At 32.2% G+C, this 15,658-nt stretch overlaps 1 protein-coding gene across 1 annotated transcript; it reads right to left on the bottom strand.

Annotated features, from left to right (window-relative positions):
• Window positions 1-10,809: 10,809 nt before the first annotated feature.
• On the bottom strand, window positions 10,810-14,395 carry LOC139485248 (uncharacterized). Its single transcript, XM_071269548.1, has 2 exons — window positions 14,265-14,395; window positions 10,810-14,088 (listed from the first exon to the last, which is right to left on the bottom strand). Exon 2 carries the CDS (start codon window positions 14,023-14,025, stop codon window positions 12,586-12,588), a length of 1,440 nt encoding a protein of 479 aa, XP_071125649.1. The 5' UTR covers window positions 14,026-14,088; window positions 14,265-14,395; the 3' UTR covers window positions 10,810-12,585.
• Between the last annotated feature and the right edge of the window lie 1,263 nt (window positions 14,396-15,658).

Here is a 15,658-nt window from a genome sequence, read left to right as displayed (position 1 = left end):
AAAGTGTATAAGTTGGTCCTGTTCGAGTATTTCCAAGTGTATCTCCATGCAATCGGCATCTCTTTGGGATAAATAAGTTGAACTTTAACTTAACATTCAGTATATCTTCCACATTACTTTAATATTTCGGATGTATTCATATGTATTACAATCACAAAAATCATTGCATAATTTTCAAAGCTCTCATAAAAAACTTGAAACCTACATTTGGTGTGTACCGAATGTACTGAAAAAAATCAAATTACAAATGTGCATAACTCCGAGGAAAATTCATAACGGAAAGTCCATAGTCAAATGGTAAAAACAAAAGTTCAAACACATGAAATGAATGGATAATAAATGTAATATTCCTGACTTGGAACAGGCAATTTCGTATGTAGAAAATGGTGAATTAAACCTGGTTTTATGGATAGCTAAACCTCTCACTTGTATAACAGTCGCATAAAATTCCATTATATTGACAACGATGTATGAAAAAACAAACAGACATAATAGGTACAAAAGTCATATGTATTTTATAAGTCGTTAAACATGTAGCTTTGAACTAGCTTTTAGTAGCTGCAAGTTCTCTCAGTTAAATGATTTGTGAATTTTGGGATAATTATGTGTTCTGATAGTTCAATAATATATTATATAAATGACAATTTCTCAGTCGGGTATCACAGCCTTCAAAAACTAAAAAGTGTTCATAAATCAGTGGTGTCCTATCTTTCAAAATACATATGGCTAAAAATCATTTCCTCGACGACCATCCCCTCTTAAATAGTCCTTATGTGATGAAAACAAATGATATTCCTAACCATAAACCATACATTATAAATAAAGGATACGACGAAGACAAATGCAAGTGTATCCATCCTTAATATAAAAGAAAGGAACAAATACGTGTTGTCAGCAATGAACTGATTTTTATAAATACAATTTACGGAATTCAAATAAACCAAAATCAACTTCCGACTCCTTACTTCTAACAACAACATACAGAACATGTCGAGGTTAAACAAGATTTTTAGCGATTTAAATGTTATACATGAACCTATATTTTACGAACCTGTTCCAAATTCTGTCTGTCGTCGCGTTGTTGGTTTCAATAAAATTTCCTAACTAAAACATAGTTAACGCCTAATGAAAAAGACAATAAGTGATGGCTGTGTTATATTTATGTAAAAATAAGTACAATTGGGATAAATGATAGCAGTTTGGTTTCAAAACTCTCTGAAAGAATATCACCGCCCCACACTTACATGAAGAGCATTACAATCACACAGAAAGTAGAAATGGATATGAATTTCAATCACAGTTTTTCACCCAAACGTAATAATAATTAACAAATCAAATCTAATCATATAATATCATTGTTACATAAAACGGTTTTCGGAAGTTTCAAAAAATAAGGAATTTAGATATTATTTACAAAGAAACAATGCCATTACTTGATCATCTCGAGTTGAACTTGGACTAGTTCAGAAATAAAACAACAATTAAAAAAACAATTCACATCAATATTAAGATTCGTGTTACGCTACAGGAAAACAATAGATTATCATTTTAAACAATATTTTTTCCTTGTCTTGAAGATAAAAACATATATTATATATGTATAGTGTTTTGCTAACAATAATTGAGTTAATCATACAATGGTTTGTATCTTCCTTTTGTTAAGATAGAATGTTTAACAAAAAGGTGGCATTCAATTAAAATTTGATATTTAACTAATTACCTAGGTTTCTTCCTTGTTTCTACACGGTTAATACATGAACATTTCTTGATCGAAATAACTACATCAAGTTAAAATGACACCTAATGAGACGAACGATTTTTTGGTGGAATGGCATAGTGAATTTGCAATAAACAGTATTGGAAATATTATTGCATTGTGTGTCTATATGATATGTGGCTTGATTGGCAATAGCATAGTCATTGTTGTTTATAGGTACCAGTTTAAAGATGTTTCTGATGAGAGATACTTCATTCCTGTTTTGGCCGTAGCAGATCTAATAGCATGTATTGTTTGTCCTATATTAGACATTATATTTCTTGCGATGCACTTGAACTACAAGAATAGTTTAGGATGTAAAATTTCACTCTTTTTTATAACAACTACAGCATTTACATCGGTGTTTGTCTTAATGTGTATTGCTGGTCAACGATATTTGAAGATATGTAAAAATATAACAATATCCTTATACTTTAGGCGAGGAATGGTTGCTTTGTCCTTTTTACTAGCATTTTCGATGGCAGTGCCTCTAGCTATGACGTATGACCATATCGACTTTGCCAGTGAGGGCAATATTGTAGGAAAACGATGTGGAAAAATTGAATATGATTCGGATATAGATGGCGCTGCCTATGGCATTGTTTATCTTTCTGTAAATTTTCTTATTCTAGTGTCTTTTATATTTCTATATGGTAGAATTGGATGCACTATTTATGGACATTTTAAACGAAATAACCGAGTAAAGATTAAATTTACATTAATGTTTATGATAATAACGGTAGTGTTTGCTGTTAGTGTAATACCCGTGGGCATCATTCTAACATTGGAAGGAATTATGCACGATTCCTGACTTGGAACAGGCAATTTCGTATGTAGAAAATGGTGAATTAAACCTGGTTTTATGGATAGCTAAACCTCTCACTTGTATAACAGTCGCATAAAATTCCATTATATTGACAACGATGTATGAAAAAACAAACAGACATAATAGGTACAAAAGTCATATGTATTTTATAAGTCGTTAAACATGTAGCTTTGAACTAGCTTTTAGTAGCTGCAAGTTCTCTCAGTTAAATGATTTGTGAATTTTGGGATAATTATGTGTTCTGATAGTTCAATAATATATTATATAAATGACAATTTCTCAGTCGGGTATCACAGCCTTCAAAAACTAAAAAGTGTTCATAAATCAGTGGTGTCCTATCTTTCAAAATACATATGGCTAAAAATCATTTTCTCGACGGCCATCCCCTCTTAAATAGTCCTTATGTGATGAAAACAAATGATATTCCTAACCATAAACCATACATTATAAATAAAGGATACGACGAAGACAAATGCAAGTGTATCCATCCTTAATATAAAAGAAAGGAACAAATACGTGTTGTCAGCAATGAACTGATTTTTATAAATACAATTTACGGAATTCAAATAAACCAAAATCAACTTCCGACTCCTTACTTCTAACAACAACATACAGAACATGTCGAGGTTAAACAAGATTTTTAGCGATTTTAATGTTATACATGAACCTATATTTTACGAACCTGTTCCAAATTCTGTCTGTCGTCGCGTTGTTGGTTTCAATAAAATTTCCTAACTAAAACATAGTTAACACCTAATGAAAAAGACAATAAGTGATGGCTGTGTTATATTTATGTAAAAATAAGTACAATTGGGATAAATGATAGCAGTTTGGTTTCAAAACTCTCTGAAAGAATATCACCGCCCCACACTTACATGAAGAGCATTACAATCACACAGAAAGTAGAAATGGATATGAATTTCAATCACAGTTTTTCACCCAAACGTAATAATAATTAACAAATCAAATCTAATCATATAATATCATTTTGTTACATAAAACGGTTTTCGGAAGTTTCAAAAAATAAGGAATTTAGATATTATTTACAAAGAAACAATGCCATTACTTGATCATCTCGAGTTGAACTTGGACTAGTTCAGAAATAAAACAACAATTAAAAAAAACAATTCACATCAATATTAAGATTCGTGTTACGCTACAGAAAAACAATAGATTATCATTTTAAACAATATTTCTTCCTTGTCTTGAAGATAAAAACATATATTATATATGTATAGTGTTTTGCTAACAATAATTGAATTAATCATACAATGGTTTGTATCTTCCTTTTGTTAAGATAGAATGTTTAACAAAAAGGTGGCATTCAATTAAAATTTGATATTTAACTAATTACCTAGGTTTCTTCCTTGTTTCTACACGGTTAATACATGAACATTTCTTGATCGAAATAACTACATCAAGTTAAAATGACACCTAATGAGACGAACGAATTTTTGGTGGAATGGCATAGTGAATTTGCAATAAACAGTATTGGAAATATTATTGCATTGTGTGTCTATATGATATGTGGCTTGATTGGCAATAGCATAGTCATTGTTGTTTATAGGTACCAGTTTAAAGATGTTTCTGATGAGAGATACTTCGTTCCTGTTTTGGCCGTAGCAGATCTAATAGCATGTATTGTTTGTCCTATATTAGACATTATATTTCTTGCGATGCACTTGAACTACAAGAATAGTTTAGGATGTAAAATTTCACTCTTTTTTATAACAACTACAGCATTTACATCGGTGTTTGTCTTAATGTGTATTGCTGTTGAACGATATTTGAAGATATGTAAAAATATAACAATATCCTTATACTTTAGGCGAGGAATGGTTGCTTTGTCTTTTTTACTAGCATTTTCGATGGCAGTGCCTCTAGCTATGACGTATGACCATATCGACTTTGCAAGTGAGGGCAATATTGTAGGAAAACGATGTGGAAAAATTGAATATGATTCGGATATAGATGGCGCTGCCTATGGCATTGTTTATCTTTCTGTAAATTTTCTTATTCTAGTGTCTTTTATATTTCTATATGGTAGAATTGGATGCACTATTTATGGACATTTTAAACGAAATAACCGAGTAAAGATTAAATTTACATTAATGTTTATGATAATAACGGTAGTGTTTGCTGTTAGTGTAATACCCGTGGGCATCATTCTAACATTGGAAGGAATTATGCACGATTTCTGGGATAATTTGTCAAGGAACCGACTTATCATTGTGCTATGGCTCTATCATACGTACTTGATAAATAACTTCATAAATCCGTTCATCTATGCATTCCTGGATCCTGAGTTTTGGAAGGCAACAAAGACTCTTTTCAAATGTGTTTTTTAAAGTCAACAGAACACAAGAACCATGATTTTAGTAGGTTTACTTGTATGCCGTATACTGATATTGCTTAAATAAACTTTCATTTACACAAATTTTATCTTTGTTATTCTGGAATTTGAATGAGTACATTTATTGTTTATCTGTACTTATTAAAATATAATTTTTTTTTATATATAGGACTGATTCTAAGATAATTCTTTATTCCTTTATGTTATCTGTACTGTTTTAAATTAATGAGCCATCATTTGTATGGAAATCCCTTGTTTCTTTGTAAGCAGCTACATGTTGTTAGGGAAATAATGATATGAAACTCAAGAATTGGATTATTGTATCAACGGAGAAATATATACTCCGTATGAATGTGCTGCTGGAACTTTGCAGAGCAGAAATGGATAGCTTACAATTGGATATTAGTAATCGAAATCATCGCCGCTAACGAGCAAAATCTGTTGTGTATTTCTCTGTGCTGAGTGTTCTTGTGTTGTCTTTTTCTGTATTCCTGCTACATAGTATTGTCATTTTAGCAGTATTTAATCTTTGCCATATAAGCGTGATGTTTGCTATCCATAAAACCAGGTTCAACTCACCATGCTTTTTCTTTAAAAATGTCCTGTATCAAGTCATGAATGTTGCAATTGTTATCTACAGTCAGTTTTAATGTTTGTTGGTGTTTGCTTTTATTGTAGTTCAGTATTTATGTTCTCCGTTGTGTTTCCGTCGGTTCTAGTTGTTATCCGGATTTGTTTTTGCTTAATCGAATTATGACTTTTGAACAGCGGTATACTAATGTTGCCTTTATTTACTTTTGACGAAGGAAATCCTCAGACATTGTGACATTGCTAGTAATGTATGGATAAAGTCGTGATACGAGAATGACGGAGTGACTGAACATGGTAATATACTTGTATACGAATGGAAGAACGACAAAAACCGATTGTCCGGTGTTCTGCAGATTGATATTGTAAAAATCAGATGAGTGTCACAATTTGTAGTTGTTTTCCGCGGGTGAGCACAGCGAACGAGTGCAAAAAGGCTTGATAGTGTGTCGAGTAGGTGATATTTTACAATATCAATATGGAGAAAACCTGAAAACAAATTTAACGGATAGTATTTGTGTATTTGGATGATACAAAACACTGGTTATTTTTGTTTCAAAACCAAATTGGAAGAGGACGTGAAAAGTTCGGGTCAAATCTATCAACATCGGTTCATTCATTTTGTTTTCAGTGATATATTCCAGTCAAAATTATTAGGTCCAGGTTAACGTATACTGACGTCACAAACCGTTCAAACAACTTTATTTTGACAACTGAGCAGAGTGATATAGACATTGGAAACACAGATAAAAAAAAATGCAGATATAAACCCAATGCATTCAACCAGCATTTAGTGTCACATTTATAATATTTTAAATGGACATAAATATTTCGAATATTAATGCTCAAATAAAAAGGACAGGTAAAAATTTGCGTTATTGACTGATATTGTTTTACGGAAGTTGTTATACAGCAAATACAACATATAAACGAAAATTCATCTATGTATAAAACAGTGATACATGCCATACAATGGAAACATAGTTATTCCTAATAAGGATCTTACTTCTTCCTTTAGGTGGCAATGTAATACTAGTAAATTAACTGATAGAACATTATTGTGCAATCCGACATAATGCTTGTTATTTTTGTGTACCAAAAACAGTTTTTTTCCGCTGAGAAAACAATAATTATCTTTATAGTGATAAAATTAGGAAAGATTTTAAATGTAGGTTTTTTTCTGTATTTTGGACAAGAACAATACGGAAGCCGTAAGGGGACACACAAAACCTTAGAAAATATTTTTTTTAATTCGAGATCACGATAAAACATTACCGTTTTACCGAGATCTCGATAAAAAATATATCGTTATCTCGAGAAAACGAAACTGTTATATCGAGATCTCGTATCATTAAATCGTTATCTCGGTTTAATATATCGAGATCTCGATATAAAATATATCGTTATCTCGAGAAAACGAAACTGTTATATCGAGATCTCGGATTATTATATCGTTATCTCGATTTATTAAAACGAGATCTCGGATTCTTAAATCGTTATCTCGGTTAAATATATCGAGATCTCGATTAAAATATATCTTTATCTCGATAAAACGAATCTGTATTTCTGAATTCGTCATTCTGATGTTATCTTACAAATATTCAAATTAATATCAGAAACAAAAATGCAAAGCACTCTTTAAAAATTCTAACTTAATTCATTCATTTATTTAGTTTCGGACAATAAACTAGTGGATTTCCCTAGCTATTATTAACCGAAATTCCTTGGTTCAATGTATGGAAAACCTGACTACCAAAACATATAAATATATTAAAATACTCAACGTTACCATTTTTTATTTTCACAGTACCTTTGATGTTTTTCATGCCATATTTATAGATGGGACAACATCCCTAATGCGCCTCGAAATGAGGAACTCAAAAGTCACGTGTAAAGAAAAAATCTCTGTGTAGTGATATTGGACATGTTTCTATTTTTAACAAATGACTGAACTTAATTATTTGTGGTGATTAGGAAAGTAGAGGAACATAGAATAAATGTGTAAAAACTATGGAGCTATTGAATGTGTTCAAAGTATTAAATTTTCAAAGAACTTATTGTGTTAAAAAGGGGATATTTTACCACAAGGAGCCGCATCACAAAAGGATGTTCGGGGTTTGCTAATTTACGGGAAAAGTAATCTCACATAGTACCCCGAAAATTTAACCACATGTGTGAAAATGTCACAGCTTCGAAACGAGCTATCATACATATCCAAGTTTACGATATGGACTGAGCTACAGGAAAAAACGTTACCATTACCGCCTATGTAAAAACAGTTAAAGATATTGAGCCAGATATAATATGTCCATTTTGCCGCAATGACCATTAGAGGGGTTACAGAAGACGTACATGCCAAAATAAGCGTGAAAATTATGAAAATAGCCAATTTTGAATAATGAATGGGATATTTTGAATAATGGAATGGACTGTTGCGACCCTTCAGACCCTATACAGATATACATTAGACCTTATTCGAAAGCTTATTAATAGACAAACAAAAGGAATATAGTCAATATGTCCTGCAACGCATATTAGAGGAGTAACCAAGGACCTAAAAATAGAAATACGGGTGAACATCATAAAATAGCTTATTTTGAATAATGGAGTGAACTTCTGCGACCCGTCAGCCCATAATTAAGGAAAAATTTATAGTTCATTTGAAAGCATATTAATAGAGAAACAAAATGGTTATAAATAATATGTGCTGCAATGACCATTAGAGTGGGTTACGGAGGACCTAAATGCCTAAATACGCGTGAACGTTAAGAAATATGTAGCCAATTTTGAATAATGTAAGGGATATTTTGAATAATAGAATGGACTGCTGCGATCCTTTAGCTCCTAATTACATACATACCTTATACCTCATTCAAAAGCTTATTTATAGAGAACAAAAGACATATAGTCAATCTGTTCCGCAACGCATATTAAAGGACTATCAGATAACCTACATGTCGAAATACGCGTGAACATTAAGAAATAGCTTATTTTGAATAATGGAATGGATATTTTGAAAAATGGAATGGACTGCTGCAATCCTTCAGCCCCTAATTACATACATACCTTATACCTTATATAGCTTATTTATAGAAAACAAATGACATATAGTCAATATGTTCCGCAACGCTTATTTGAGGAGTAACACAGACCCTTCGACCCCTTTATACACTACTTGAAAGCTTATAGAAAGAAGGATACAATGGTATATTAATAAGCTTTCGAATTAGGTATACTGTATATTTGGAATTAGGGGTTGAAGGGTCGCGACAGTCTATTCCAAAATTCCAAACATCCATTCCATTATTCAAAATTGGCCATTTCTTAATATTCACGTGTATTTTGGCATTTAGGTCCTCAGTAACCTCTCTAACTGTCATTGCGGCACATACTATTTATATCATTTTGTTCCTCTTTTAATAAGCTTTCAAATGGTGTATAAAGTTTTCCTTAATTTGTGGCTGACGGGTCGCTGAAGTTCATTCCATTATTTAAAATAAGCTTTTTCATAATGTTCAGCCGTATTTCTATTTTTAGGTCTTTCAATACTTCTCAAATATGCGTTACGTAACATATTGACTATATAACTTTTGTTCCTCTATTAATAGGCTTTCAAATGAGGTCTATTAACAACAAAGGTAACGTGAAAATAAAAATAAAGAATACGTTGAGTATTTTAATACTTATATATATATATATATATGTTTTGGTATTCAGGTCGTCCATACATTGTACAAAGGAATTTCGGTTAAAAATAGTTAGGGAAATCCACTAGTTTATTCTCTGAAACTAAATAAATGAATGACGTTAGAATTTTTAATGAATGCTTTGCATTTTTTTCCTGATATTTATTTGAATATTTGTTAGATAACAACAAAATGACGAATTCAGAAATACAGATTCGTTTTATTGAGATAACGATATATATTTTTATCGAGATCTCGATATATTTAACCGAGATAACGATTTAATAATCCGAGATCTCGTTTTAATAAATCGAGATAACAATATAATAATCCGAGATCTCGATTTAATAAATCGAGATAACGATATAATCATCCGAGATCTCGATATAAGTGTTTCGTTTTCTCGAGATAACGATACATTTTTTATCGAGATCTCGATATATTAAACCGAGATAACGATTTAATAATCCGAGATCTCGATATAACAGTTTCGTTTTCTCGAGAAAACGCAACTGTTATATCGAGATCTCGGATTATTATATCGTTATCTCGAGAAAACGAAACTCTTATATCGAGATCTCGGATTATTATATCGTTATCTCGAGAAAACGAAACTATATATTCAACCGAGATAACAATATAATTATCCGAGATCTCGATATAATAATCCGAGATCTCGATATAATAAATCGACATCTCGATATAATAAATCGAGATCTCGATATAATAAATCGAGATAACGATTTAATAATCCGAGATAACGATTTAATAATCCGAGATCTCGACATAATAATTTCGTTTTATCGAGATAACGATATATTTTTTATCGAGATCTCGGTAAAACGGTAATGTTTTATCGTGATCTCGAATTAAAAAAAATATTTTCTAATGTCTTGTGTGTCCCCTTACGGCTTCCGTATTCTTCCGTAAGAACATACTTGTTAACACTGTTTTTGCTGAAGTAAATTGGCACTGTTTATGTTATACTCTCTTATAATTTGATTGACTGTTTATCTCCGATGGTAGATCCATAAATAAAGGCCGCTGTTCGAAAGGCATAAATCGATTGAGAGAAAACAAAAACGGGTTAAAAACTAAATGCGAGGTAAACACATCAACTGTAAGAGGAAAACAACGAAACAACAGAAACACTGGAGTGCAATAAAAAAACAATCGACAATGCAACATCCCAGTAGTCCTGTACTTGTAACATTATATTTTTGATAGTATTTTCTGTGAAATTCACAGTAATAAAGTAAGAAATCATTCAACATTATGTATATCTCATATTCATATCCCTGATTATTGGTTCGATACTGGTTCGTGTTTTGTACAGTTTGATGTTATAATCTCTTATAAACTCCTTGACTGTCCCGATGGTACATCAATGAAAAAAAGGTAACAGTAGTGTGGCATCTTATGCTACATATATATAAAGTAGAATCGAAGGAAAATACTAATATTTATTATACAACTCAAACGATCGAACTACAGTTTCAGAAAGATTATAATCCTAATAAAAGCCTTACTAAACTATGTGCAGATAATGAACCCGTGTGTGGTCGAAAATGATATATACATAGAAACTCTCACAAAGTCCAAAGTTCAAAGTTTTTTATTTCCAATTAAGAGCCCCTGATGGGACATAATGACAACAATACACAATACATTCCGATTCTTAACACATAAACATATAATGAAGATAAAATTAAAATTTCAATTCACATGAAGAGAATATAATATCATAGAATATATACATCAAATAAAATGTTACATCATAAAACAATTGTTATTGTTATTATTTATAAGTTATTTTAGTTCTCTCAAAGTTTCATATCTTTGATTTTTTTTCTTCTTTTTTCTGCCAGGCCAGCAAAAATAGTTTTAAAATTTATTAATTCACCATATTAAATTGAAAATGGAAATAGTTTGCTAACAGAGGTCGACCTAGTCTCTTATCCATATAAATAAGTTGAAGGAATAAATAATACAAGTCATTAAAATGGAAAAGAGACCATGGGCAAACGCACTTGGACATGTTAGTAAGTGGAATTTTAGATACCCTCTTAACCTTCTCGTGACTAGTGCACAAAAATAAAAAAATATTCCCTTTAATGCAGAATTCACCTAGGGATTATACTAAAAGGTTTTGGCATCCAAAATCGTATGTAATTATATTTACAAATGCATATATATATACATATTCAACAATCTAGCATAGCAGTAGCAGGTGCAAGTGAAGTGACAAGGTTCAAATAATTTTCAATTCTACTACTCTTTAATTAGTATGTTCATGTTTGGCTATAAGACAACAAATTTTACATAAAATTTCATCATCTTCATTACTCATTATCCAAATAAAATTTTCAGGATTTTGTAATTGGGTAAAATTAGGACATTTCAAACAAATAGCATTAATAAGATCATAACGTTCACCTTTATACTTTGTACAAGTTAGTAAAAAATGTTTCTTATCTTCTACCTCACCAGATGAGCAATGAATACACAATCTATTTTGCCTGATAATACCTTGATATCTTCCTAACTCTATTTGAAGTCTATGAGCTGATATTCTGAATCTGATGAAAATTCTCCTCTGCCCAAAATCTTTTATAATATTTAAATAATTTTCAAATCCAAAGTTTTGTTTAAACTTGAAGTATCAATTATCAGCGGATGTAGCTGTTTATATTAATGTCACTACAAGTAGTAACTGTTAATCTGATTTATGTACAAAACAAATATGATAAACAACAACAAACGAAAACCATTGAATAACAGACTCCTGATTTAGGACAGGCACAAACTTCAAGCGGGACTTAATTTTCGGCTCTCCCTCGACATCCTTAGCGAGTATGGTCTAGAGAAACGATGATCGTCCGTCGGAAGGGGGGCGATAAATGGCTGACCCGTGTTTAGAGATAACCATATCTCTTGCACGTAAAAGACACCCGTGTAGATTTCGAAAAAGAGCAGACTAATAGACAAAACAGACAAAGTAGCACTTGTACCCGCCAAGTGGAAGGATTAATACAAGTTGCAATAACTTGTTTCCCAATCAACTATGAATAAATATGTTTAAACTAAGTATGACCATGAAAATAATACGTAATGTACTGGTATTAATTACATAATAGGTTTCATAATTTAATGAAATAAAATTGAGAATGGAAATGGGGAATGTGTCAAAGAGACAACAACCCGACCAAATAAAAAACAACAGCAGAGGGTCACCAACAAGTCTTCAATGTAGCGAGAAATTCCCGCACCCGGAGGCGTCCTTCAGCTGGCCCCTAAACAAATATATACTAGTCCAGGGGTAAAACAACATATTTAGAAAAGCAGAATCAATTAAAACCCAGACACGATTCCTTGTTTAACTACACCTGAATACTAGGATTGATTTTTCTCCATTATTTGATACGTATAACTTGTCATAGTCTTTGTTAAAGCATATAGCTAAAGGGTCGATAACTCCGTTATAACCATCAACAACAAGACGGTCTAATGTTCCATCCGCATAAAGACGTTGTATTGAGTTAGTGCCCCGCCCTGTGACGTAGATGTTATTTCTACGATCCTGCACAATTTTTCTATGCATATTTTCTCCTTGTATTTGAATTTTGAAAATGTCACTGCCACTAAGGTCTATACAATTTATGGAATCATGATCTGTATATATCAAACGGTTGTTGCTTCCAAAACTAAGATACTGCGCCCAACCCCAGATTTTCAAATAACGAAGATGTTGTCCATGTATGTTTAAGAAGTGAATTATTCCCATATCACCGACCATTATCTCATTTTCAGAAGCAGCTACACCAGCAAGATGTTTTGACCCTAAAACAGTTTTGCTCTTCATTGGTATTAGTTTATTTGTATTGATGAAGCCCAAAATTTTGCTATTAAACGTAACAACGGATTTACAAGAACCTGGGATCATGGCAACATCCCATATTGGACCCGGCATCTTGATTGCTTTCAAAAATATTCCTGTGTCCGTGTATGCCGAAACCGTTTCACTACCACAGTATTTATAATCACAAAGCAGTAAAACATTTTGGTCGGTGACAGTCATACCAGTTATAGCTTTGCCCGTAGCATTAATTTTAGAATGATACTGAAACACTTGAAGTGTTGCTGCAGATTGTGAGGGAGTTTGTGCTTGGCTTAATATGGCAGACCTGTATGTGATTTCACTGGGATTCGTTTGAACAGTGATTATTTTTGAAGTGTCTTTTTTACCTTCACAATCTTCTACTGAGATGGTTATATTTTTTAGTCCTTCAATTGCATTTTTAATGTTACTCTCCAGCTGCTTCAACTCCCAATCAAAGGTATGAATCAATATGAAAACTTGCTCGTTCGTTCCATGTGTAGTTGAAAATACTATTCTTTCATAGGCTGATTCTATCTCCCTTTTCAAATGATAAGCATATTGTTTTTCATTCAAAAGCGTTTTCAAATTATCTTCTAATTTTTCATTTAAGCTGTTTTCTATTTCATCAATAGCACAGTTTTTAGACAAAGTCTCTTTTAATCTTCTAACATCTATTTGTAAGCCAGCAGCACAGTGGTCTCTGTTATCGATAATATCCTGACAAGTACCGTCAAGTGCCTTTAGTTGTTTAATGTAGTCGGAAACTGTGTGTGAAAATTGTATCCCTTCTGACGCCGAAGCAAGTGACATGATGTTTTGACATGACAAATGTTTTTTTCGACAATATTGACAACACAACTGATCGTGGTCAACACAGAAGTACTCTAACAAGCTATTTATATGTACATAACAGTGAGTATTGGTCACTTTTTCCATCTTCTTCTATGTTATCTTATACGGCCGGATCAATCCTCAGTTACTTCTATTCTGTGCTTACGCCTGGAATAGAAAGAATCTATATATCTCAAATGTATTTGATTTGAAACATGTACTGAAATTTCAAATGTTTACAAATGCAGTTCCTTAACGAACAGTTTAAACACCGTGCTACTTGGAATGTTATGGGACAATGACATAAGATGGTGGAAATGAGCTACTTGATATATCTTACTTACTGTTAAAATCTATGACAGCGCTCCATTAACCATCTCTATAATACGCTACACCATGAGATAAATAAGTCGGATAATATATCCATTGTTCTTATCAGCAGCAATAATTTAATATGCCATGAGATCAATACAGGAAGAAGAATATTGAACGTTTTATCGGGAACAAATAAAGTACAAAGCAGCATAAAGGGGAGCGGTGTCAGAAATGAAAACATTGTAAACGTTGATCAAATATTATGCAGGATGTAGCTAATCAAATCAATAAGTAATACGCAGAAAGTAAAAATATTCGAAAGTTCTACTCGGCGAAAAAGTCATGAATATTTCTAATGCAATTATTTTGTATCAATGGTTCTGATTGGATGACAGTTAGCGTAAAATTCTCTATCTCCTTGTCTGTAACTAAGGAAGCCGACATTTTGAATTGCTGAATGTATTGACATGTAATTTCTAGAATAATAAGCCAGAAAACTTACATGTTGCACCTAAAAATCTTCTTTTTATCAAATTTCATTACATTCTGAAGCGGCACAGAAGCCAGAAAACGCCCGGTGTTTATGTTTGACGCCGGGAGCATACCAATGACGTCACCTAGTGTAGGGACCAAAGAAGATAACAGCTTTTCGTGGAATTTTCTTTAATGAACATTTTACACTAAAATAATGATTGAAATTTAATTGTGAATTTGTTTTGCATTAGAATAGAGATAACTGTATTGTATTTGAAGCTTTGCGGACGTCCATCAGTAGTTTTAATGTCGCAAATACCCGTTAACCTGTCTCCGCTACCCGTCGCCAGGTAAACTAAATTTTCGACAGTAAAACTACCGATGGACGTCCTTAAAGCTTCAAATACAATACAGTTATCTCTTAAATACACATTCCTTGATCGAACAGAGCGACTTGATGACTGAATTTACTACAGGGCATTTCCATTTTTGGGAAGTATGCGTCGATAACTTTATTTCGGGAATCTCTCGTACAATAAATTGCCGCGGACCTTCAATGTTGTGTTATTGCTATCCTGACAAATTTTATTTAATTTTTGTATCATTAACAGAAATATGAAGTAAAGAGATATGGGTAAAACATTACTGAAAAAGTAACCTCTGACCAACAGAAATAACAAAAGACATTCAGAAATCAGCAAAGAGTATTCAACAATTAACAGTTGTCTATACATTATGTCAAGCTCTGAATTATTCCCAGTCTTTCGAAGTTAAACAGAAGACATATATTATCTGCCATTAACACACCATAAAAAAAAATACAAAAGTAAGTAATATATGACCTTTTACAACTTCTGATGAAGTTCAGCTCACTTGTGATAGGCACATGAAAATTTGATGGGTTTAACTAAATTTTTCAGAAAGTGGAAGAACATACGAATTAGCAGAA

Source organism: Mytilus edulis, chromosome 8 (genome assembly GCF_963676685.1).
Source record: "Mytilus edulis chromosome 8, xbMytEdul2.2, whole genome shotgun sequence".
Lineage (NCBI taxonomy): Eukaryota > Metazoa > Mollusca > Bivalvia > Mytilida > Mytilidae > Mytilus > Mytilus edulis.
Note: the sequence above shows the minus strand (reverse complement) of the source record. Positions and strands in the feature narration are given on the sequence as shown.